This window comes from Hemitrygon akajei, chromosome 14 (genome assembly GCF_048418815.1).
Source record: "Hemitrygon akajei chromosome 14, sHemAka1.3, whole genome shotgun sequence".
NCBI lineage: Eukaryota > Metazoa > Chordata > Chondrichthyes > Myliobatiformes > Dasyatidae > Hemitrygon > Hemitrygon akajei.
The window spans coordinates 29,282,853-29,305,990 of NC_133137.1; the positions used below are offsets into that span (position 1 = coordinate 29,282,853).

At 45.2% G+C, this 23,138-nt stretch overlaps 1 protein-coding gene across 3 annotated transcripts in view; it reads right to left on the reverse strand.

Annotated features, from left to right (window-relative positions):
- The window catches only part of mn1b (meningioma 1b), a 177,811-nt gene extending 165,433 nt beyond the window's left edge, over window positions 1–12,378 (reverse strand). For all 3 annotated transcript variants that reach the window (XM_073065723.1, XM_073065724.1, XM_073065725.1), the window contains exon 1: window positions 7,913–12,378. In XM_073065723.1, the coding sequence (XP_072921824.1) occupies window positions 7,913–11,528 (3,616 nt within the window). In that variant the 5' untranslated portion in view covers window positions 11,529–12,378. The remainder of the gene's footprint in view (window positions 1–7,912) is intronic.
- Window positions 12,379–23,138: the final 10,760 nt, after the last annotated feature.

Genomic DNA, 23,138 nt, shown 5'->3' on the forward strand with positions numbered 1-23,138 from the left:
TACATGTATATAATGTATATAATCATATAATGTATATAGAAACAGTGTTTCTCCGAACCAGGGTGAGAAGCACATAGTATACACAACACACGATAATTTATAGAGTAAGGATAAATTCTACAGATGAATCACATATAACTAACAAGCTGAAGTGTATTAATATTAAATATTGTATGGTTCAGATTAACCAGTGACACTTTGAATACGATGCGTAGATCGAATATAGACTTTCAGAGGGGAATTTGATAAATACTTGGAAAAAGAACAGTTGGAGGGTTATTGATGAAAAAAAGTGACAGAGAATTATTAAATAACTCTTTCAAAAATGGTCCATTCTGGGCCTTATGGTTTTGTGATTCCAAGACTTGTGGAACTGAGTGCATGATAACAGTTGTGTGTGTGGGGGGTGGAAGGAACAGACAATTGCAGGTAAAATGCCAGCCAACTTTTTCATATGTATAATCAGTGGAGCTGTAGAACAACTTTTCAAAGAAAGAAAATGCACTGAAGGAATTGGGATAAACAACTGGAAGCAGTTCCCAAAAAAAATTAAAGAATGTGTTAAGCAGCAAGGACGTGTGTTGATATAAAAAGAAAGATGGGGCATGTTTCTTCCATCCTAATAGTTCTTCCCTTACTTCTCAAACATCCCATTTCCATGTCTCAATGAAATGTGCATTTGACGGGCAAGAACAGAAATCACATTGAGCTGGACTTCTGATTGAATTTACAGTACAGTGCAAAAGTCTTAGGCACATATGTAGAGCTAGGGTACTGAAGACTGCTGCACAGTACTGCGTTTGTCAATGTGGAGCAGAGGGTAAGTTTGTAAATCTGGTGGGAGGAAAGGATGTAGGGAAAGGTGAGGGTTGAGTGCCATGGGACAGGGGGCAGAGAAGGAGTGCCAAAGACAGGGGCAGGGGGTGGCACGGGTGCAGGCACATGCCACCCTGAGACACCAGGCAAGGTCAATAAACAATTCGTTTATTGATCATTACAGAATGTCTCTTTGGTGCTTCCCGCTCCCTCCTCTCTCCCTTCCCCTTTTCCAGAACATGATTCCCTTCTCCTTGCTCCCGCACCACTCTCAGTTCACAATCCAGACCTATATCAGAATCAGGTTTGTCATCACTCATATATGTTATGAAATTTGTTTTTCTTTGCTGCAGCAGTACAGTGCAATATATAAAATCACTATAGCATGGTGCAAAAGTCTTATACACCCTAGTTATATGTGCACAATTCTGTAGATTAAAGGCAAAAATTGCTATAATGCAAAAGGCATTTCTAGCAACAACATGGTGAACGATATTATTACTTTGGTGTACAAATGCAACTATTCATAATTCCGATTATTCTGATTCTATAAGAAACTCCTGGTTATAGTGGTTTGTAAACAAATGACCATTTCTTTGTACTTTAAAGAATTAATCACTTGGTGAAAGGAATTTCACTCAGATTTATAAAGGAATATTGGATGCCGATCCTGGTATAGTTGTAATACCGAAGTGAACACTAATCGGTGTGTTATTGCAGCGTCCTGTTTAAAACACTTAGAAATTCAAACAAAGTGAAAATTGTTGAGGCAATTTATCAATCTGTAAATTGGTATGCGATTTCTAATTTAATACCCAGATTACAAAGTAGGGAACGACTATCGAAGGAGCTCCACCAAGGGATGGAAGAATCAATTCGCCGAGCCAGCATCTCATACGTTCCACACCAGACAGAGCCCACTATGTATTTGCTTAATGCAGTAAATGACACTCATGATCCCATTCTCCTCGGAGTAAACAAATAGTGTAAATTGCAAAGGCTTTAAGAGCCATTTTCAGCATCAATAGATCAAAATTGACGGAGTTTAATTACATGAGCTGTGCATTTTTGTTTTTAAAAAATGACTGTCGGCGTAAACCAAATTAATTAGAAAACCTAACCGAAAGTGAGACACACTGACACAAATGATCAGCGAAACCTGTATCAAGCCCAGGGTGGCTGGAAACAATTTCGGCAGATGAATAGTCCCTTATTGTACAGAAAATCAAATATCCCCACAGACCGTTTCTTGGGATCTCTTCTACAGCAGCCGTTCAATAGATGAATAGGTGGTTAATATAAAGCTGAACAGGCGCTTATTCCCTTCTCTATTTAATGATTACTATTGTGTGGAGTGAGCTCCACAGATTTCATTCCTGCACTCAGAAACAACCTGTTTGTGTCACGAATATAGAGTTCTTCTTCAAACGCCATCGTTGTTTTGCGGGAATCCTGTATTCTCAACTGTCTGAAGTGCGAATTCAATCGCATTGCAGTTTGAGCAAACTGCGATGGCATTTGTTTAGAAATTAGAGCAAGCTATGGTACGTCACTAATAGGTACATATTCGCAGGAGATTGGATGCAAAAACGGAGGTTATCCAGAAAAGAGAATGAAGGGGGATTAATAGTTTCAATTTCAGTTCACTTTCAGCCCCCACGCGGAAACAGATAACTGACATAATTCCTATCTGCAGTGTTCAAAATCTTACAGTGAAACACATACACATGAAAGAAAGCTCCGTGTGTGGGTGAAGTGTGGAATTACGGGAGAAAAGGTGAGAGTGCCATGTGGGGTAATGAATTTACGCAAGTTTAAGAACAGGATAAGAGCGTGCGTGAGGGAGAGTGAGAACGCGTACCGCACTGTCACTCCCACACACGCATAGTCTATTCACATACCCATATATTAGCACACACAGTGAGAAATACCAGGACTTTCAAGTCAATCTGATGTGCAAGGTTATACAATGAGATGGAGAGCTGGATTAGGTTACGATCGAAATACCCCCGAAAGCATCGCAGTGATCCAAAAAGAGCTTTTACCGCTCATGGTTCGATTACTCGAGTAGACGTAGATCCCCCAGAACCTGGGGTCCCCTACAGGAGTAAAGCCCACTGCGCGTCTACGAGAAGGAGGTTTCGATCCCAGCTGTTGTGAACAGCGGTCTGGGGCAAACAGCTCACTCCAGTTCCATAATTACCCCCAGCAGGATCCCAGCGCCCACACCAACAGAAGGGCAGTTCGAGCACTCGTACTCGAATTACTGCTGAATTACTGCTGCCTCTCCCCCTCTCCAGATCCTCCCTTCAGTAATTCCAGATTAGTTTCAATCGAAGAAAGTCATCGCAGGTATTGCGATGCCTCTTCCGATTAAAAGACCCAACGCTCCCCGCAGCACAAGAGTCCCAAGAAAAACACCATGGGGAACATACAAATTTTAATCAAATAACCGGGGGGGGGGGGAGGTTATAATATAATATCTCAATTATTATCACCTCAAAATACCCAAACAAATTCACGTATTAGAGCAGCCAAGACACAATCATGCTTTAATCAGTAATCGTGATATCTGATCTGTGCCATGAGTCAAAGGAGGGAAAAAAAGTTTAAACGAACCATTCTTGCCTATTTCTGTAGCCTCTGTGTGTGTGTGTGTGTGTGTTTCTCTCTCTCTCTCTCTCTCTCTCTCTCTCTCTCTCTCTCTCTCTCTCTCTCTCTCTCTCGCTCTCTCTCTCTCTCTCTCTCGCTCTCTCTCTCTCTCTCGCTCTCTCTCTCCTTGCTTTGCAAGTTGATTTTTGATTTGGGCCCCGGTTCGCGTGTCAGGGTGGCTGGGAGAGATTCCTATTAAATTTAGAACGCCTTCCGCATTCTGCCGCCCCCGTGAAATATTTAAAAACACGTTCACCATTGGAACCTGCCAATCCAACAAAAGATGGTTACGAAGGCTAAAAGCCCCGCAGTCTGATCTAATAACCAAATGCCTTGCACTGACAAAAATTCCATTCTCGGCGTATCCCTTCCTTGCTGCTCTCATTTCCCCACTTGTTTCGATTGCCACGGTTTGGCCAGCAGCACGTTCCCCAGACACTGTCTAGCACCGGAGCAGCTTTTAAGGTTAAAGTCTGGTAGTACTGAAAGCGTTACCCCTCTGAGGAACCCAGGAATGTTTCAGTTCCAGAGAAGCAGATGTGTTTCCCATCACTCCATAGCGCGAAATAAAATCAACCCGTGCGCTATGTTACCCGGGGCGTTCTTCGCCGTGTCGTACCCTAGTCTTACTAACCTATATCACATTAAGAGTATTCTCTGAGTATCACACCTGCAACATCACACCAAAAAATGATTCACACATCAGTACAAGTGTCCCAAATCTGCTATTACAAAACACTAGGAATCTAACCAGGAATGTCACACATTGAGAATTAAAGCACACAGCCACTGGTAAACCATAGCGCATTACAATAGGCTCTGTATTTTCGAATAAGACGAGTCAGTTAATGCGTCTAACGCTGGGTAAACCGTTCTTACAACATGATACTGCTGAGCCGCGTTAAAGGCGCTATGTGAATTCAAGTTGTTGAATGTCATCTATCAATTTTCTAGCACCTGACCAGCAGCTGCCATCACATTAGGAAACGACCGGATGTATTTCCAGTTTCAGCAAACTGTACAGAAAGTGACAGTGCCGAAATTACACAGTTACCGCAGATAAACAGGGAGCCTCTCTCAGCACAGGGTCACAGCGGGTACGGATGCCTTTCCATTCATCCCCTTTGTACCGAGTACAGGATCCAGACACAACACAACTCCCAGGCAGCACAAAGCGAGAATCCAGACAGAAGCATTCCCCAATTATTCCAAATTCAATTTCCGAGTTTTCGGAATGCTCTCCTTCCGACCAAGCCAACAATCGCCCACCCAAACAACAATCCTGGCGTCTGATTAACAAATAGAAAACGGTCTGGACGAATTCACCTCAAAAGCATTTTATGCACTTGCAAGAAGTTGGAAAGAGAGAGTGCTAACGAGTGAGAGGGACGATTATATTGCAAACAGGTGCGGCTGTGAGGAGACGTCCTGTTAGTAGAGTCACCCTGAGTTATAACTGCATCAAAATTGCCAGGGAATGCCGCTCTTGGCTGTGTTTTGTGTGATTTCTGATCGATGACTTTTTTTTTGTAAGAATATATTGTGGGTTCTCTCTAAGATTATTCTACACAGTAAAGACAAAGTTTTACATGGAGAGTAGGTTTGGATTTTGATTACAATCTTGCGCCCTGTATTGACCCTTTCCTGCTTTCTGACGATGTCAAACTTAGCTCCATTTAAGGTTCAAAGTTTTAAAAAAAAACTCTCGAAGATGCGTGAAAGCCCCACCAGGTGCGAGCAAATGGGACAGAGGTGACCGCATTCATGGGATGCCACCTCCATACCGTGATTACAGGGAAATCAACTTTACCATACACAGCAATTCTTCCAATAAATCAAATCCAAATACTCATTTCAGACAAAATAAACATAACTTCCCCTAACCACGGGTGCGCCCTCACGCTATCATAACATCTTCCTGGCGGGCCTGGTCAAACTAATGGGGCGATGTTTATTGTTTATAAAATATGTGCAGCTTGTTCACAAAACATTTAAAATACTGCGTGTCCGTGTGGGGACGGCCGAAAACATCACAGAAGTCTGAGTAGCTCCGAACACGAAGGCGGAGGAGGGGGGTGTACGAGGTGAGGATGAGGGTGACAGGGCTTCATATCCGCGCGAGAGTGAGCCTGTTGTAAATTGTTGTGGTTGCAACCGTTTGTGCTTGTATATTGGTACTGTGGTGGCTAGAACATGCATTGATAAACAAGAGAAAATGTGCAGATGCTGGAAATCAAAGTAATACACACAAAATGCTGGAGGAGCAGGCCGGGTAGCATCTATGGAAAAGAGTAAACAGTCGATGTTTCGGGACTCATCAGGGAGAGTGTGCTTAGTTCCATCTTCCTGTGTAGGGGGTGTATATAATTATGTGTAGCCGCGTCTTCAGAGTGCATGTGTATTAACAGAAATATTTAATTTATGCAACTGCAGTAATGTCTGAAGAAATTATCAATCCCAACAGGAACAACTTTTGTGACCGCACGTACCAAAGACAAGGAACCGAATGCGCGCCTCTAAGTTTTGAGACCGATTTTAGATGTGGGTGTGAGTCTGAATTTGCGTCGTTGTTTTTTAAGCGTGCATTTGCTGGAGAGAGAGCGCTAAAACCGGAGGAAACACGGAAACAAAGCAGTTCGTCAATAGTAGATGTTACAGGTCAACAAGTCCACATGATGAATGTTTGTTTCAGACTCATTCCTCAGCCAAACCAAGAATACAGCTGTACAGGAATTCTGCTAACTAGTTATTGATCCAGTTGGCCTTAACCGTTGTGAACATAAAAGGCCAGCAAGGACGGCGTGCAACTACATTTAAAAATGGAAAGAAGATTCTCAACGAACCGATTTATGTCCTTGCAGTGGCGAAGCTCGGGGAATGCTGATGTGCGTCTTCCCTCCACAGACCCTGCATGTTAAACACGCCCGCTTCACATTACAATACTCCTGTGCTGAGTATTAAATAGAACAAAGGAACTATCCGAAGAGCTATTTCTACACTTTCGCACTGGGGAGACTGTGGCGAGCGCTTTATTCTGCTGCAAACTTCTCCATCTCCCACCTACCTACCTCCTAGCCCTCCACCCTCACCTACCCCCTCCCCCTCTCCCCCCGCAATCCACTTTCAGAGAGGAGTTGAAACCGTGTCAGCCCGATAATGTGAATGTGTTAGGAGCCAGGCAGCCAAACCACAGATGTGAGCTGGCAAGCAAGGCAAGAGCGGCACACAGCTGCAAGGACCTGTTGTGTAGTTTCGCCAATAAACCGGAGATAGTCAGCTTTAAAACTGAGGCAAGGGAATTATTGTTGAGGAAATTTAAATCGGAATAAACCAATCTAGCTTTGATTTCCAATACATCTCTTCAAAATGTATTGAATTATAAATCTGATATTAATGGAATAGAAAGTCTTATGAGATTAGTCTCAAATTGAGCAACTCTTGAGAAAGACTGTGTGCCTTGAAACTAAATAATCAGTGAGTTTTTTTTGTATGTCGATAACAATAGTGTTAACCCAAGTTTCACTGAAGCACTCTGCTAATTAAGCGGCAACAGCAGAGGTGTGGGCACCCCTCGTCCTCAAACCAGTCACACACACACACACACACACACACACACACACACACACACACACACACACACACACACACACACACACACACACACACACACACACACACACACACACACACACACACACACACACCACTTTAAAAACTTCCAATGAAAGTAATGCTGCTGGCGTGTGTACTGCCAGGTCGAACTTTAAGCAATCCAGTGTTCCTCTCTGGCCTCTGAGCAAACGCGACAACTCCTCGGGAGGTCGACAAAGGGTTAAATTAACCAATGTTAAAGACCAACCAGACTGGGGGAATACAAACCCTGACGGCCTGTCTAAGTGATTTCTCGGGTAGTTCCTTCGGATTCCTGTGTTTAGAACTTGTCTTAAAAGACCCCAATTTCATTTACGACCCAACATATATGTATTTAAATTATAAAACGACTAGTGTTAGGTGAAGTTAGCTACTATTGCTAAAGGAATCGAGATGGTTCTGTTTGTAATGATTTTTCACCGCTACGCATTGAGAAGGCAAATCTTCCTGGAACCTGATCCGCTAGCCCTCAGTCAATTGTCAATTCATTACAGAAAATGTTAGTTCTGTGCGAGAACAAGTATTGTCCTTTAATTTGAAAGTGAGATCACACATCTCTAACTCACAAACTCTCGCCTCTCTTCACCACCTTATTCTGTTTAGTCCACAGAAATAATCTAGCCTGCGACCATCTACCCAAGGAGAGTGCACGCCGCCATGGTTCTCTTTGGAAACTTCCCCCTCCCAATCTGCATTGAGAATTGCACAGCCACAAGTACTCTGGTCAGACTGACCACTTAGCGAGATATAACGTGGTTTGTGGATCTACGTAAAAGAGAAACTAAGAAGTTACCTTCTTTGTTGGAACTTGGGGGTTTGGCCTTTTCCCAAGGTGCCATTTGCTTGTCTTCATCCTGTGGATCCATCATGGCCTTGTCGCTAGGCATGTACCAGGTAGAGTTATGCTCTGCCATCAGTGACTCAATGTCTATCGTGCTGATGGCAGCTTTGCCATTGTCCGTTCCACAAGCGGCCAGTTCGGTGTCTCCGTTCTGACCGGGGCACTCGGCCTTTTTGTTCTTCATGGCGAGGGGCTGGTCTTCGGAAATGCTGAACTGCTGCCGCTGCAGCTGGATCTGTGCTTGCAGGATCTCCAGCGGGTGAATCTCGTCCTGCGCTGACGTGCTGGTTGGAGTCCGGACCTGCTCCATCCCGGGGGTGCCCGGGTGCCCACTCCCGCTGCTGCTGAGCCCAAAGCTGTCAGCGACAGCGCCTGCATTAGAGGTAGTGTTGCTGTTGGGGTGTGCATTGAGCATGGCGTGACCCATCTGTTTCAACCCGTGCTCAACCCGTTGCAGTTTGGGGGAACTGGTCATTAACCGCGTGGATTTGGATAGGTTGTTGTCAGAACTCGATGAAACCTCGTCCTCGTTGGCATAATTGTTGCTGACATCGTCGGAGAAGTCGACCTGGGGTGAACTGCCGTCGGACTTTGTCACGCTTTGAATCCCACTGTCCAGGGAAGACATGAGGTCGGGTTGGTCTGGGAGTAGCAGGTCATTCCCCTTAGCCCAAGATGGCGAGGTGAGGGACTTATCCTGCGGGGTCCCACCTCGATCTCCGCCGTGTGTGGACTGACCCTGTTGCCCGGGACTCACCACTGGATTCACATTCTCCGCTGAATACTTATCAAAGAAGTTCCCTGGGCTAACGTGGCCACTGTCTCTTTTCCGTCTCCCTCTCCCTCTCCCCGCCTGTCCTTTGCTTTCAGTCGGAACGGCCTCCAGCCCATAGTTTGGGGAGAGGTTGCATTCGGGTGGTGTGGGCTGGTTCTGACCCTGCGTGCAGTTTTGGGCCGCGGGCGCGGCCAGTTTGCCGCTCCCGTTACCGGATACCCCCATCTGGTTGCTTTGAGGCGTGTTGCTCTGGAAGTATTCTGGACCGTTCCCAGAGCTCCCGGTGGAGGCGCTCCCAACACCGGCCCCAGCACCGCTGCTGGGGCCCCCAGCCCCGCCATCCTGCTCGGTTTGACTAAGCTTGCGTTTCCCTTCGTTCTGGTTTTTCTTGTTAAATGTGACGTTGAGGTTCGGGGCTCCCAGGCTCGCAATCATGTTCTGGCAGGCAGTGGAGAGGGCGGCGAGGCAACTCTGACCATAAATGGTGCTGTCCTTAGCACCCGGCTTGCTGAAGGAGCCCAAGGACAGGGAGCCGATCTTGCTCATGGAGGGGCGCTGACTGGGCTGAAATTCGTTCTGGGCCGGGTAACTGCCCGGGGATGGAGGTACGCCGGCTGGGTTACTGTGCGTGTTGGCTGATCTACTTGGGCCCCCAAACGGAAAGCCCGGCTGTCCGCCAATTTGGGGCCCAGGGAAGTCGGGGCCGCCTCTTCTGTCACTGGAGGTGTTGGGCAGTCCGATGCCTGCGCTGGGAGACTGCATTTGGGAGACATTGCCCATATTGCCACCAAACTGCGAGTGCACCCCAGGAGAGTGCAAACCCTGTACATGTCCCTCGCCTGGCATTCTCATTGGCTCCTGCATACCCAGTCCGTTCCCACCAGTCCTGAACAACATGTTTGACCCATTCTGCGGCAGGTTCATCTGGACAGATTCGTGGGGGCTGCCGTCAGTAGCCACGCCGGACCCGCCTAGCCTTCTCTGCAGCAATTCCCCAGGAGGGTGCGGGCCTGCAAACCACGAGCTCTCCTGAGCCATGGGTGGGTTCTGAGGGTCAAAATTCGACATCCGGCCGCCGCTTTCCCGCTCAAAGTTTGGCTGGGACATAGTTCCCACTTGGCTGCTGTGAGCCATGCTGTTTTGATTGACATCTCCATGGTGGCCCAGATGCTGGAGATCGGATTGCCTCATTCGGTGCCGCTGGTTCCGCGACACCATTTGCTTAAACATTATCAGCATGTTCTGGCGCTGCTGTAAGGACTGCTGGTCAGTCCCCGGGTGCTGAAGAGGGGGACCGTGGGGGAAACCTTCTGGGCCAGGGGGCGAAAACTCATTGGGCAGTCCGGGGTAGGCAGAGGGCGACAAATGGTTTTCCAGACTCGCGTTGTGCAAACTGTTACCACTCCAAGTAGCACAACTGTCCACGCTGTGGTTACTGGCAAACTCAAACCTGGGCCGCTTAGCTACGTTGAGGTACGGGGCGTCAAAATGCTGCAGCCTCTGATTAGCCTGATGTTGAATGTTGAACATTGACTCGCTGTAAGGGTGGACATTTCTGTTCTCAAGTCTCTGAATTGGGTATTCAAACGGAGCGTGCTGATTCTGCATCATCGTCCCATTGTCCTGCACGCTGGAGTTAGGAGCGGGGGCCTCCGCTTGCTGTTGCCTAGGTATCGCTGAGGGGCAAGAGTTCTGCCGTGCAAGCAGACCCGCCTGTTGCTGCATTAGAGGATTCCTGGCAGCGACCCCGGGCTCCATGCCCACAGACATCTTCCGAGCATTCCCAAACCTCTCGTAAAACGCACCATGCTGCTGCGGAGGGTGGACTTTACCCACGCTCACCATGCCCGGCGCCCTGGGCAAGGCGGGGCTGCCAGGAAAGTTACTGCTGGGCACCTGCCGAGCGGGGCCGCCGTAGTGAGGGAGTTGTGCGCCGGACTCCGAGGAGGAAAAGACCGGCATGTCAAAGGGAGGGTCGCTTTGATAGTTGTATTCCATCGAGTCCACAGGCGGCTGGGTCTGCAGGCGCCTCTGCTCCAGTCCGTGTGCCTCGGATGAGGAAGAGGTTGGAAGCCCGTGGAAGGAGGCAGCGCGGTTAGGGGACTGGTCCAGAGGGAGACACGGTGTGTGATTAGATGACGGGGTATGGTGCTGGTGGTAGTCCGTCAGGTTCCCTGATCTCCCCGGGGCGGGCTGCTGCTGCTGCTGCTGTTGCTGTTGTCCAAACGCTTCGCCTCCCCCTCCACCTTGGTTCTCGGCCATGGGATCATAAGTTTCTCCGAAGGCAGGCTGCTGTCCGCTCAGGGGGTTACTGCTATAGCCGGGCGCCCCCAGGAGCCGCCCCCCGTGGAGGCAGGAAGGACCGGGTTCAGATCCGCAGAAGCTGCCGCTGAAATGGTGGTGGGCGTGCGGGTGGTGATGGTGGTGCCCGTTGGGGAAGTAGGCGTGGGCTGCCGAGGGCTGGGGTTGAGCTTGGGGCTGGGGGGGAGGAGGAGGTGGAGGAGGCTGCGGCTGGGGGGGAGGCGGCGGCTGGGGCATGGCCCCGGCCCCGTGCAGCTCCGAGTGGCCCCGGGTGTGGAAGGCGTACTGCTCACCGCCCAAAGCCGGGTTCATGCCCATCCCCAGCATCGGGGGCTCGCTCAGGGCGTTGATCCCCTGCTCTCCCATGGCACTGCCACCCCCGCCGGGGAAACCCGGGCCCTTGTAATGCCCCGACATATCCAAGGCAGCTTGGCCGAAGTTTCTCTCCGCTCCTTGGCCACCGCTTCTGCTGAACTGATTCAGCCCGAACATACTTCCCAAAGACCCGATCAATACGGCATGACAGCCGAGCCCCCGGAGCTATCTTCACAGTCTCAAACACAGTAACAAAATTACAATAGTTAATGGATTTAAAATAGCCCAAATCAAAATAAAACCATAAAAAGTAAATTGTGGGGAAATAAAGATTCCGGTCGCTTCAGTATCCAAGGTCCAAATATTATTTTAAAAATGTCTCAAACACAATGAGAAAGGTTTGCAGAGAACTCACCCTGCTCGGGATCACATTGTGATTGCTTTATCTCAGTAATGTCACTTCAGCCTTCGTTTTAGCATTTTGTTGTATTTTTTTCTTCTTTTTAAAAATAATTCTTGGATTTTATTATTTATTCTGAATCTGCTCTTTCTGTCCTTGATTCTGGCAAGAGGGATGAAATCTCCCAGCTCCGTTCTATTCGGGAAAAAATAGGGAGTTGAGTTTTTTTTTCTCTCTCTCTCTGTTGTCCAGCGATTAGTCCAGAGAAGGCGGCGGGATGAGATCGGGCAGAACGCGCTAGGACAGTGCACTCACTGCCCGCTCACAGTGGCTCCAAACTTGCAGACATCCAGTGACTTGAAATCCCCGGAGCAAACAAATCCTGACTGGAATATTGTAGTTGCAATTCGCGTTCCCTTGTAAAAATGTTGATCCAACACATGTAAGTGAGCACTGTCTGTTTTCACTCTTTCTCTCTCTCTCTCTCTCTGTCTGTGCGTCTCTCTCTCTCTGTCTCGATCACTACTGCTGGTTAGAGGAACACAGCCTGATCTCATCCCCCGGAAAGCCAGCAACAAGTTTGCATACTGGTGTCTGCAATCAATTTCAGCCATTATTCCTCCACCAATCATTGCTACGCATGCTCCTGGCCAGAAGGCGGGGCTTGGAGTTAAGGTGGACCGGGATACGTCCCTCCCTTAATAAAAATGGAAAGACAAAGAGGAAAATGGACAAAAAAATTCTGAGGGAGAGGGAGAAAGAGAGGGAGGGAGGAGTTCGACTGGGGGCGGAGAGGGGAGAACCACAAAGTAACAGAGGATCCTGATTTCGAGTCAAGCTGATCAGCTAGGGCTTATCGATAAATCAACTGTATTTAGAACAATATTTTGCAAATGCCGCCAGACTGGACAATGTTTTAAATAGCTCTGCTCGCCAAGTTATACAGATAAAAATGTTGGCGAAGGAAGTTAAAGATCACTCCGAAAAAAAGGGGTCGCTTCTTGTGGCTGAGAGTTTAACGGACGATTTCACCCTGATGTACAGAACAAGAGCCGGAACATTATATTTTGTTGTGTCTGTCCGCGTAAACCATGTAAAATAGGGAATTAAATGATAGTTGTGCGTTAGTGCTGTAAAACTCTTACGGAGGAATTAATAAAGATGTTCTCCAGAGAGAGGGACAAGGGTGCCGGTATCCATTCAGTGTACTTACTATTTCAGTTTAATCAAGTTATTACAATGCTTCCCCCGACTTTTTCCTCATTTGATGAACCGTGGTGTTCACGATGCAAAACCCTCGATAATTAAAATTATATTCCAACGTCGGCAATGCCTCCTTAAACAGCCCAATTAGTCTTCAGGGGCTAACGAATGCAATTCTGTTGTGATGCTAAAATCAATAGTGCAATTTAATATCTCCTCCTCACTTTATGAAATATTTATGCCAATAACCTCTAGTTAAAATGTTTAAACCTTTATGTGATCTGAGCGTAGAGTGGCGGAGGCTTGAAATCCATCCCGCGATTAGACACAAGGCAAGGGCTCCGCTTCCTCACCGCAACCCGATCCTCCTCCGAGGGACCCAAGGAGCAGCTTCTCTGGGAATGGGAGCTCGCACGCACCGAGGATATTACCGCTAAAAGAACAGGCTTTAATTCAATAATCCCAGCTATTCATGAAATAAAATTAAATGCCAATGAATTTAGAAACTCCCAGCTCTGCACCGTTTATGTCTAGGTAAACATAATTAATTCTCCAGAATACATGTTAATTTTAGGTCAATTTCTCCTCGGTTGCAAAATCAGTCTGATATTTTAATTTTGAAAAAGTTTCGAAATGGTGAAGTTATAATGACCCGAGCTGTGTCCGAGTGCGTGAGGCGGAGGGGGATTAATGTATTGCAGTGGTTTTTTTTAAAGAATCTCTGCTCTGACTGTTATGGAATCCAAGGAGCTGAAGCTAGTGATTAAATATTGATCCTGTGTAATTAGTTTTCATGTGGGCCATCCGCGTGGTGATGTTTTTAGGTATTGAGTAACAGCGTCGAAATGAACTTCGACACTGAAATTATTAGTTAGGATGTGACAGGCTGGGGGAGATTTGAACGAATTTGCATTGTGATCTAGCAGAAAGAAACAGCTTAGAATAAAAAGACGCCCATAATAAACCTGTTCTATTTATTTAGTGCTTAAAGTTTAATAAAGTAAAGATTGGTGTAAATACTTACGACCGATAGTGTAGAAATATTTGTCATGAAATAATATTTATAGATAAATATATTATCAAATCAACGCCAAAATACACAGTCGGAGGTTTTGTACCTGAATCGCAGGTGAACTCTATCCTTTGTCTGATATGAATTGCAGAAGAGAGGTATTTATTTAAAATGTTAATTGTAAAACAGCCCTTCCATTTTAAGAAGTTTAACTGCAATTCTTCCCTATCGATCAGAATTCTTAATTCCCTATTCTTTCGCAAGTCTTTCATTTAGTAGTAACGTGTCAACCCTAGGATATAGTCTTGGAAATGTAATGAACATAAACACGTATATATTGTTGTGCGTATTTAACCAGGAGACAATTATAGAACAAAATATATATTTCTCTTGCTGAGTAGAGGCGCCTTTTTCTTTCCCACCCCCGCCCCCTCTCTCGCACACACAAAGCGCTGGTTCTTTGTGGTTCCAACGCGGATATGTGAAGGCCCTTGCACACGTGAATACTGCCATCTTGTGGCTTCGGTTGGTATAGTCCACAGAAAGTGGCGTTCTGATGTCTTCAAACACGAACGCGGTTAAAAATAACTACAGGCTGGCACCAAAAAAGGCGATGTCTCATCATCTCTCTTTTCACGAGCTGAAGGTGCAGTTGTGAAACTAGCCGCAACTTTATTGGGTTGCCCTTGTGAACAGGCACGTACCCTGGCAGCTTTTAAAAGGGTAGTGGCCCCTTGTTACCAATACCCCAATTTCCTGGAGTAGTATGTCAGCCTAGATCGGATGCAGTGGCCACCGGCATCCGACATTCCTAAGAGAAAAATAATTCCCCTTAGTCTAACCATACCAAGTCATCGCTGTTTGATTAGCAAATACCTATGAATTGGTTTCAAAGTCATAGATACGGTATGTACCATCCGACCCATGCCAGTCATTTCACCCACATCTTTTTAAGTCGTGCCTGGTAAATGTAGGGACTGTATCTACCTCTATCTACCACCTCCTCTGCAGTGTGAGTGCAACTCTCTCTACGTGGCAAAAAAACTTTCCCCTCAAATCCCCAGGGATGGATCTCAGAGTGCTGAGAGACCAGGGAGGAGATTAGTGAGGCCCTGACTGTCATTATTTGAATGTCAATGAACGCAGACAGGGGGGTCAAAAAGATCAGCGTTTTGTAAACAGGCTAATGTGCATAAATTCACAAAAGGATGACAAACCAACACCAGCTATAAGAACCAATTAACAGCATTTCATGTAATATGATGGAGTTAATTACAATATCTATATTTGAGGAGCTGTAGAGCATTAACCTAGTCAGAGGCAGTTACCGTACAAACCTGGTGTACAAACCTCTTCCGTCCCGGAACCAACAATCCAAATTTTCACAGAGGTTTCGCAGGAAAATCTGTTAAATAATTAACTCAAAGCTGGGATGGAGTGTGAGGGGAGCCAGGGTGGAAATCAGCATCATCCATCAGAATTGATATGAAAATGGTCTAATAAAAAGCAAAAAAAAAAAAAAACAAGGGATTCTGCAGATACTGGAATCCAGAGTAGCACGCACTAAGTGCTGGTGGAACTCTGTAGGCCAGGCAGCATTTATGGAAAAGAGTTACCCGTCGGTGTTTCGAAGAAGGTGACGGTGTGGGAGGAGGGGAAGGATTGCAAGCTAGAAGATGATAGGTGAAGCCAGGTGAGGGGGAAGGTAGGTGGGTGGAGGGTGGGGGGGGGAGGGGGGAGAAGTTGGATGGTGACAGGTGGAGAAGTAAAGGGCTGAAGAAGAAGGAATCTGATAGGAGCGAAGAGCGGATCATGGGAGAAAGAGAAGGAGGAGGGACACCAGGCAATAGTGAGGAGAAGAGGAGAGCCAGACTGCTGGAGAATGGAAGAAGAGGGAGTGAGGCGGCGGGAGGGGGGTCGGGAGAAGATTTACCTCAGAACAGGCTAGTTAGGTTTGACTGAGGTGCTTTAGGCATTTGGTGAGTCTACAGTGATTAACCTTGCGGACAATACAAACCTGCAGGGACAAGGAAATAACAATCTTAAAGACTGCAGAATGACCTCGAGCATGATATGTAAGCAGGTGAACAACAGCAAATGTAATTATAGTAAAATTAAAATGTTAACTGGTACCCAGAGAGAGGAAGTAATAGACCACAGCCACTCCACTAAACTGGTTAAGGACGAAGAGGCTCTGGGGTCTCTGCAGCATCATATGGCATTGGTCAGACCAGATCAGGAGTGCTGTCAGCAGTTTTGGGTCCCTTATCTGAGAAAAGATGGTGCAGAGGAGGTGCATGAAAATTATCTTGGGAATGAAATGGTTAAGCTGAAGATGCACATTTCTCCTTCACCATCACTTTTCTTGAACTCCACTCTCACTAAGTGGTTTTGGCTGTGTTAAAGATGTTATGTAAATCGAATCAGCTGCTGTTATTGCATTGTACTGTATGTCTGCTGATATTTGGAATGGCTAAAGAAGACCTGGAGAGGATATTTCCGACAGTAGGGGAGCCTAGGACCAGAGCGCACAGCCTCAGGGTACAGGAACATCCCTTTAGAATGGAGATGAGGAGGAATTTCTTTAGCCAGAGGGTGGTGAATCTGTGAATTCATTGCCACAGGCAGCTGTGGAGACTGAATCATTGATTATTATTTAAAGCAGAGGTTGATAGGTTCTTGATTAGTCAGGGGTCAAAGGTTATACTGAGAATAGGGTTGAGAATCAGCCATGATGGAATGGCGGAGGAGACGCAATGGGGCAAATGGCCTAATTCTGCTCCTATATCTTATGATCTTATGTCAAATTGAAGCAAAGTAGTTATCAATCAAAACTGCACCATGTTACAGAAAAACAAAGTGCTACAAATACACAGTAGGTCTGGGAGCGTATGGGGGGGGGGGAATTGAATTAACTCAAAATAAATATCAAGAAAACAGATACTAAAAATCTGAAGTTAATACAGAAAATACTGGAAACACACGGCAGATCAGGCAGCATCTGTGGAAAGAGAAATAATTCTAGTGAAGGGGTTCAAACTTGAAATGTTAATGCTGTTGCTGTTTCCAGAATCTTCTGTTCTTATCTTACTTACTTAAGCCCACCACTCCCACTGAAGCACAGGCTGCCAAAAGCAGCTCGCCAAAGTCCCTGCCTTGGGCCAGTTCTTCACATTATCTCTGGTGCAGCCCCTTTTCTCATTCCGGTCCCAGGGATGAAGCCTTCCGAGCTTCTTTTGGCATTTCTGCAGCACTGGGCTTTTGTAGGACAGGATTGCTGGCCTCATACTCAAATTCCTCCCTTTGCAGCCGGGCTTAGGACAGTTCATGGCGGGGTTTGTTCCTATCTAAGTTAGCTCAAATCTCAGTCAGACTTAATTTGTAATTTGTATGCAGCTTTTCATTAATTCCAGTGTATTTTTTCTATGCTACTATAAATGCCTGCAGGAAAATAAATCTTATATGGTATCTTATAAGTACCAGCATCCAGGACATCTCCAAGGAATGATGCCTCAAAAACGTGGCATCCATCGTCAAGGACCCACATCACCCAGGACATGCCCTCTTTCTATTGCTACCATCAGGGAGGAGGCATAGGAGCCTGAAGGCATGCACTCAACAATTCAGGAACAGCTGCTTTCCCTCTGCCATCTGATTTCTAAATGGACATTGAACCCATGAACACTAACTCACTACTTTTTTGCTCTCTTTTCGCACTACCTACTTAATTTAACACATATATATATATAGATAGATAGATATACTTCTTACCATAATTTACAGTTTTTTATTAATGTGTATTGCAATGTACTGCTAACGCACAACATCAAATTTCATGACATATGGCAGTGATATTAAACCTGATTCTGATCTGAACTCTGATTTTGATAATAAATTCACTTTCGAACTTTTTTTGTACTTTGAACTTTTTGATGGTTATATCATGACATGTTAGAACGAGTCTGGCACACCATAATGCGATTTGCCAATGGTGCCATGAAGTTTTTCACAGCACCTGTGCATGCATGTACCTGTGCATATGATAATAAACTTTAACTTCGATTTTGAGTTCAAAATAAAATATTTTATTTAAGGTGATATGATAGGGTAGCGGCTAGCACGACGCTATTACAGCTTGGGAGGTCGGAGCTCAGAGTTCAATTCCAACATGGTCTGTAAGTGCTCTTGTGGAATGCGTGGGTTTTCTCTGGGTGCTTCTCCTACCAGTCAGTACATTAACTGGTCATTGTAAATTGCCCTGTGATTAGTCTACAGTTAATCCAGGGATTGCTGGATGGTGGGGCTCAAAGGAATGAAAGGGCCTATTCCACATGGTATCTCAATAAAAGAAAATAAATATAATTAATTCTATTCCTCTCTCCATAGATAATGATGGACCTACTGAGTATTTCCAACAGTTTAATTTTTTTTAATTACACATTTCAGCAGCTGCAGCTTTTTGGCTTTTCAATACATCATTCCAGCAAGAGGACCACAATCTTGTCATGGTTTGGAGGCTTGAGTGCCTCAATGACCCAGAGGGCTATGTTGGCTGGAGTCAGGGTTTTACGCTTTGACTCTTGGTTGGTTCATCCATACCAAACAGGTCAAAGGGTAGAGGTCAGACTAAGAGTGGTCCTCCAGTCCTCCAGGTTCAGGGGTTCAGCTCAGGGCTAACAAGCCTGACTGGTAAAACAAAATTGTTAAGGAAATAGCAAAGAAGAATCCTTCTACATCTGAGTGCGACGGTATTCCTGAGGCTCCACCCAGGACTTTCATGATTGACAGTAGTGAAAACAGAGAGAAAGCTGCTGACATGAAGGATGCCTGAACACCACCAAAAATGGAGGGCAATCATTGCTGCCCTAAACACCAGTATTGTAATGGGCAGTATTACATCATTAACAAAGTAGAACGTAAGTGAGTGTGGATAGTGAGCTAGCTCCAGTAAATGGGAAAACATTTATAACCACCAGAACACAGTAAGAATGTTAGTTCCTGGTGGTGGATTGAGTGAGAAATAAAGTTAAACACTTAAATGCAAAGGTGAGCTATCTGGGAAGTGAATTTGCACAGTTATTTAGTGTTGTTAATGACATTGACATTTTTTCACAATACTGATTTAAATTCAAAAGCAAAATGCTATGGTTACTGGAAGTCTTATGTAAGAACAAGAAACTTTGAAGTATTCCATAATTCAGGCGGCATTTTGGAAGAAAAAATAGTTAATATCACATCAATCTTCCTTTATTAGAATCTGAACATGTTGGAAAGGTAGAAAGATTAAGCATGTAGAGACAAGTGTGAAGGAGATTAAAGACTGCAAGGGGAGGTCTGTGATAAGGTGGAAGGTAGGAGAGGTTGACATACTAAAGATGCAAGACCACAAGTAATGGGAAGGGATCGTGGTCTGGCTATAGCGATGAACTGGCTATGTGACTGAGGACTCGCCTGCATGAACTTTAGCTCTGAGTGTTATTTCCTTACATTTTATTGCCTGCACAAATTGTTCATCTTTTCCCCCACCTTGGGTGTTTGATGGTCTTTTTTAATGGGTTCTATTAGTTTTCTTTTGTGACTGTCTGTGAAACGATGAATTTCAAAGGTTCATTTTATTATCAAAGTATGTATGCAGAACACAACTCTGAGATTTGTCTTCTCCAGATAGCCATGAAATACAGAAAACCACAGAGGTAGTTGAAAGAAAATACATCAATCCTGCCCGCATGAAAATAAAAGGAAACAAAACTCCCAACCCCTCCCTCGCACTAAAACTAACAGATCACCCACGTGGAGAAATAACAAGAACATCAAACCCTAACACCCCTAGCCTGCCAATCGGCAAAAGGCAAGGATGAGCAAGAACACAAAAACTATACATAGAACTGAAAGAGGCCAGCATGAACTACAGCCCAATCCATAAATCCCAGAACTTCAAAAACATCTCCAAGAGTTCAAGGTTGTACGTAGCATACATACTTTGATAATAAATGTACTTTGAACTTTGAACTTTGAAATAAGGGCAGCACAATGGGGAAGCTACAAAGTCACTGCCTCAAATTTCCAGCTACGCCGGTTCTATCCTGATATATAGAGACATTCCGACTCTGTGAACCATAGGAAGTTCTCCAGGGTGCTCTAGATTCGACCTACACCCCAAAGACTTACAGGCAGGTGGATTAATTGTAAGTTACCTTGATGTGTAAGTATGTGGTAGAATGTAGAAGGGGTTGATGGGAATGTAGAAGAAAAAATGTGATTAATGTAAGATTAGTGGGGCTAGAGGCTTGTGGTTGGCATGGATTATTTCTGTACTCTATGGCTCTATGATTAAAAGTTCGAAGTTTGAAGTTTGAAGTTAATTTATTCTCAAAGTAGGAATAAAGTCCTATCCTATCGAACTTCTCCCAATAAGTTCAAAATTGAAAATTCAAAGTAAATTTTACTATCAAAGTACATAGATGTCACCATACACAACCCTGGGATTCATTTTCTTGAGCGCATACCCAACAAATCTGTAGAATAATAACTATAACTGAATCAATGAAAGAGCACCCATCTAGGGTGTTCAACCTGAGCGTAGAAGACAATTAACTGTGCAAATACAAAAAGAAGAAACAATGATAATAAATAAATAGATAATAAATAAATAAACAATAAATATCAGGAACATGAGATGAAAAGTCCTTGAAAGTGAGTCCATAGTTTGTGGAAGCACTTCAATGATGGGGTAAGTGAAATTGAGTGAAGTTATCCCCTTTGGTTCAAGAGCCAATGGTTAAGGGGTAGTAACTGTTCCTGAATCTGGTGGTGTGAGTCCTGGGGCTCCTGTACCTTCTTCCTGATGGCAGCAGCGAGAAGAGAACACGTCCTGGGTAGTGGGGTTCCCTGATGATGGATGCTGCTTTCCTGCAACAACTCTCTATGTAGATGTGCTCAATGGTGGGAGGGCTTTACCCGTGCCAGGCTGGGCAATCTCCACTACTTTTTGCAGACTTTTGTTCTATAAATAAAACTAGGGCCTAAAGAAGTAAATCTCAATAATGGAATCATTATTGAACTTCTCTCAAGGCAGCGCTGAAACTGCAAAGAATTATGAAATGTCGTACTTCCAGTTTACCGTGAGCCTTTTTGGAAGCATGTTGGAACCTGAGGAGAGAGGGCAGAGTGAAAGCAGTATAGAAAACTGAAGAGGCAGATGACTGGAAACTGCCGGTCATGCTTGCAGACAAAAATGCATTTGCCAAAGCAGTCACCTGATCTGCTAGTATTGAGGAAACAACAATGTCAGGATTGACTGCAGCATGCTAAATTGAAAGAAACACATGCAAATTGGAGGAGTGAAGCAACGGTGGGCGCTGTACCTCTTCTGCTTGCATAATTTGGGGAGATATAAAAGGATGTTGGAAGTTATTTAGGTGGGAGCAGTACCTTGGACTGCTGAAAGTACCAGGAATCTTTGGATGTGCTTACTGGACGCATCACTTCGGAAGTGGCAGTAATGGTAAAGGATGATCTGTTGAATGGAGAGGCTGGCAGGTGGACGATGAGAATAAGAGTGACCTTCTGAGAGCGGGAAGCAGAAAGTAAAGGTGAAGCAATTGGAATAGGGAGAGTTGAGACGGAAATCAGGGCCTCATTACCACACAGTACAGGACTGGCACTATCTTTAACAGTATTTAATGAGCCATCATATGTGGAATTGGGTGGCGGGGTAGAGATACGTCTCTACCAAAGGAGGTGTAAGACACTCCTTCCCTCTGCTAGACTGCAGGTCACCCTTGGACAAGGTATTGCCTATGCTTAGTCCCACCCCCCCGATCAGGGTCATGTGAAGCTGGTGGTGAATGGTCATATGATGCACATCACAAGCCCTGGTTACGCGACCACTGACGCCAGGCAGACAATCTCTGAAGAGTATTGATAATGGCTGGGGTCACCCGTCTTGTAAAGACACTGCCCAGAAGAAGGCAATGGTGAACCACTTCTGCAGAAAAATTTGCCAAGAGCAATCATGGTCATGGAAAGACCATGATCACCCATGCCAAATGACACGGCACATAATGATGGTGATGACATATGTGGAATATCACACGTTAGAAAATGACTCACAAAATTGTATGTAGAGCATTTAGAAGCAATATTAGCATTAGGAATTTTGTACCTTGCTTTCCTCTGTGACAGCTTCTCAATTTCAGCATATATTCATACAGTACTGTGCAAAAGTCTTCAGCTCAATATATAGATATGATGCCTAAGACTTTTGCACAGTAATGTTTTTGCCAAAGTGGAGCAGAGAGTGAGTTTGTAAATCTGGTGGAAGCAAAAGATGTTGGGACTGGTGAGAGTGATGTGTCATGGGAGGAATGGAGAACAGTTGGCAGAGAAGGAGTGCCAGGGGCAGGGGTTAGCGTGGTTGCAGACACAACCTGCTCTGAGACACCAGGCAAGGCCATTTGAGTCCATGCACTGGGTTTATTCATCATTACATATGGTGCTTCCCACTCCTTTTCCTCTCCCTTCCCTTTTTCCCAACCATGATTCCCATCTCCCTGCCTCCTTCCCATTCTCAGTCCACAATAGAAACTCATATCAGAATCAGGGTTATCATCACTCACATATGTCATGTAAAGTGCAGTAAAGTGCAATATTTTGTGTAAAGTGCAATATTAAAGTGCGTAAGATTACTACAGTATTGTGCAAATGCCTTAGGCAATCACCCTAGCTATATATACAGTATATGTCTAAGACTTTTGAGCAGTACTGTAGATAAATGCATTATATCCATGTAGGCAATGCCTCTAATTAGAGCAATCCCCCCAGTCTTATCTGCTCACTTCCTCCTACCCTGCAAGTCAGTTCTTATCAAGTGACTCTCCAATTTCCTTTTGAAGGAACTGAATGATTCTGTCTGCACCAACCTCACAGTCTTGATTTCCTGGTTAGAACTACTTTATTCCAAATTTCTCCTCAGATCCCTTTTCTGTCGGTTCCCCAGAATATCTCTTCATGAATCAAGAGCTGACTTTTACAGAGTTTCGTGCACAAGAAGAGCTCCTCCTATCCCAGACCAACACAAACAAACACAGCAGCTTTGGCAACTTTGGCGCTTTTCACCTAGGTTTATGAAAGAGCAGACAAGGGCAAGAACACTGGCTGTTTAACTCATTCA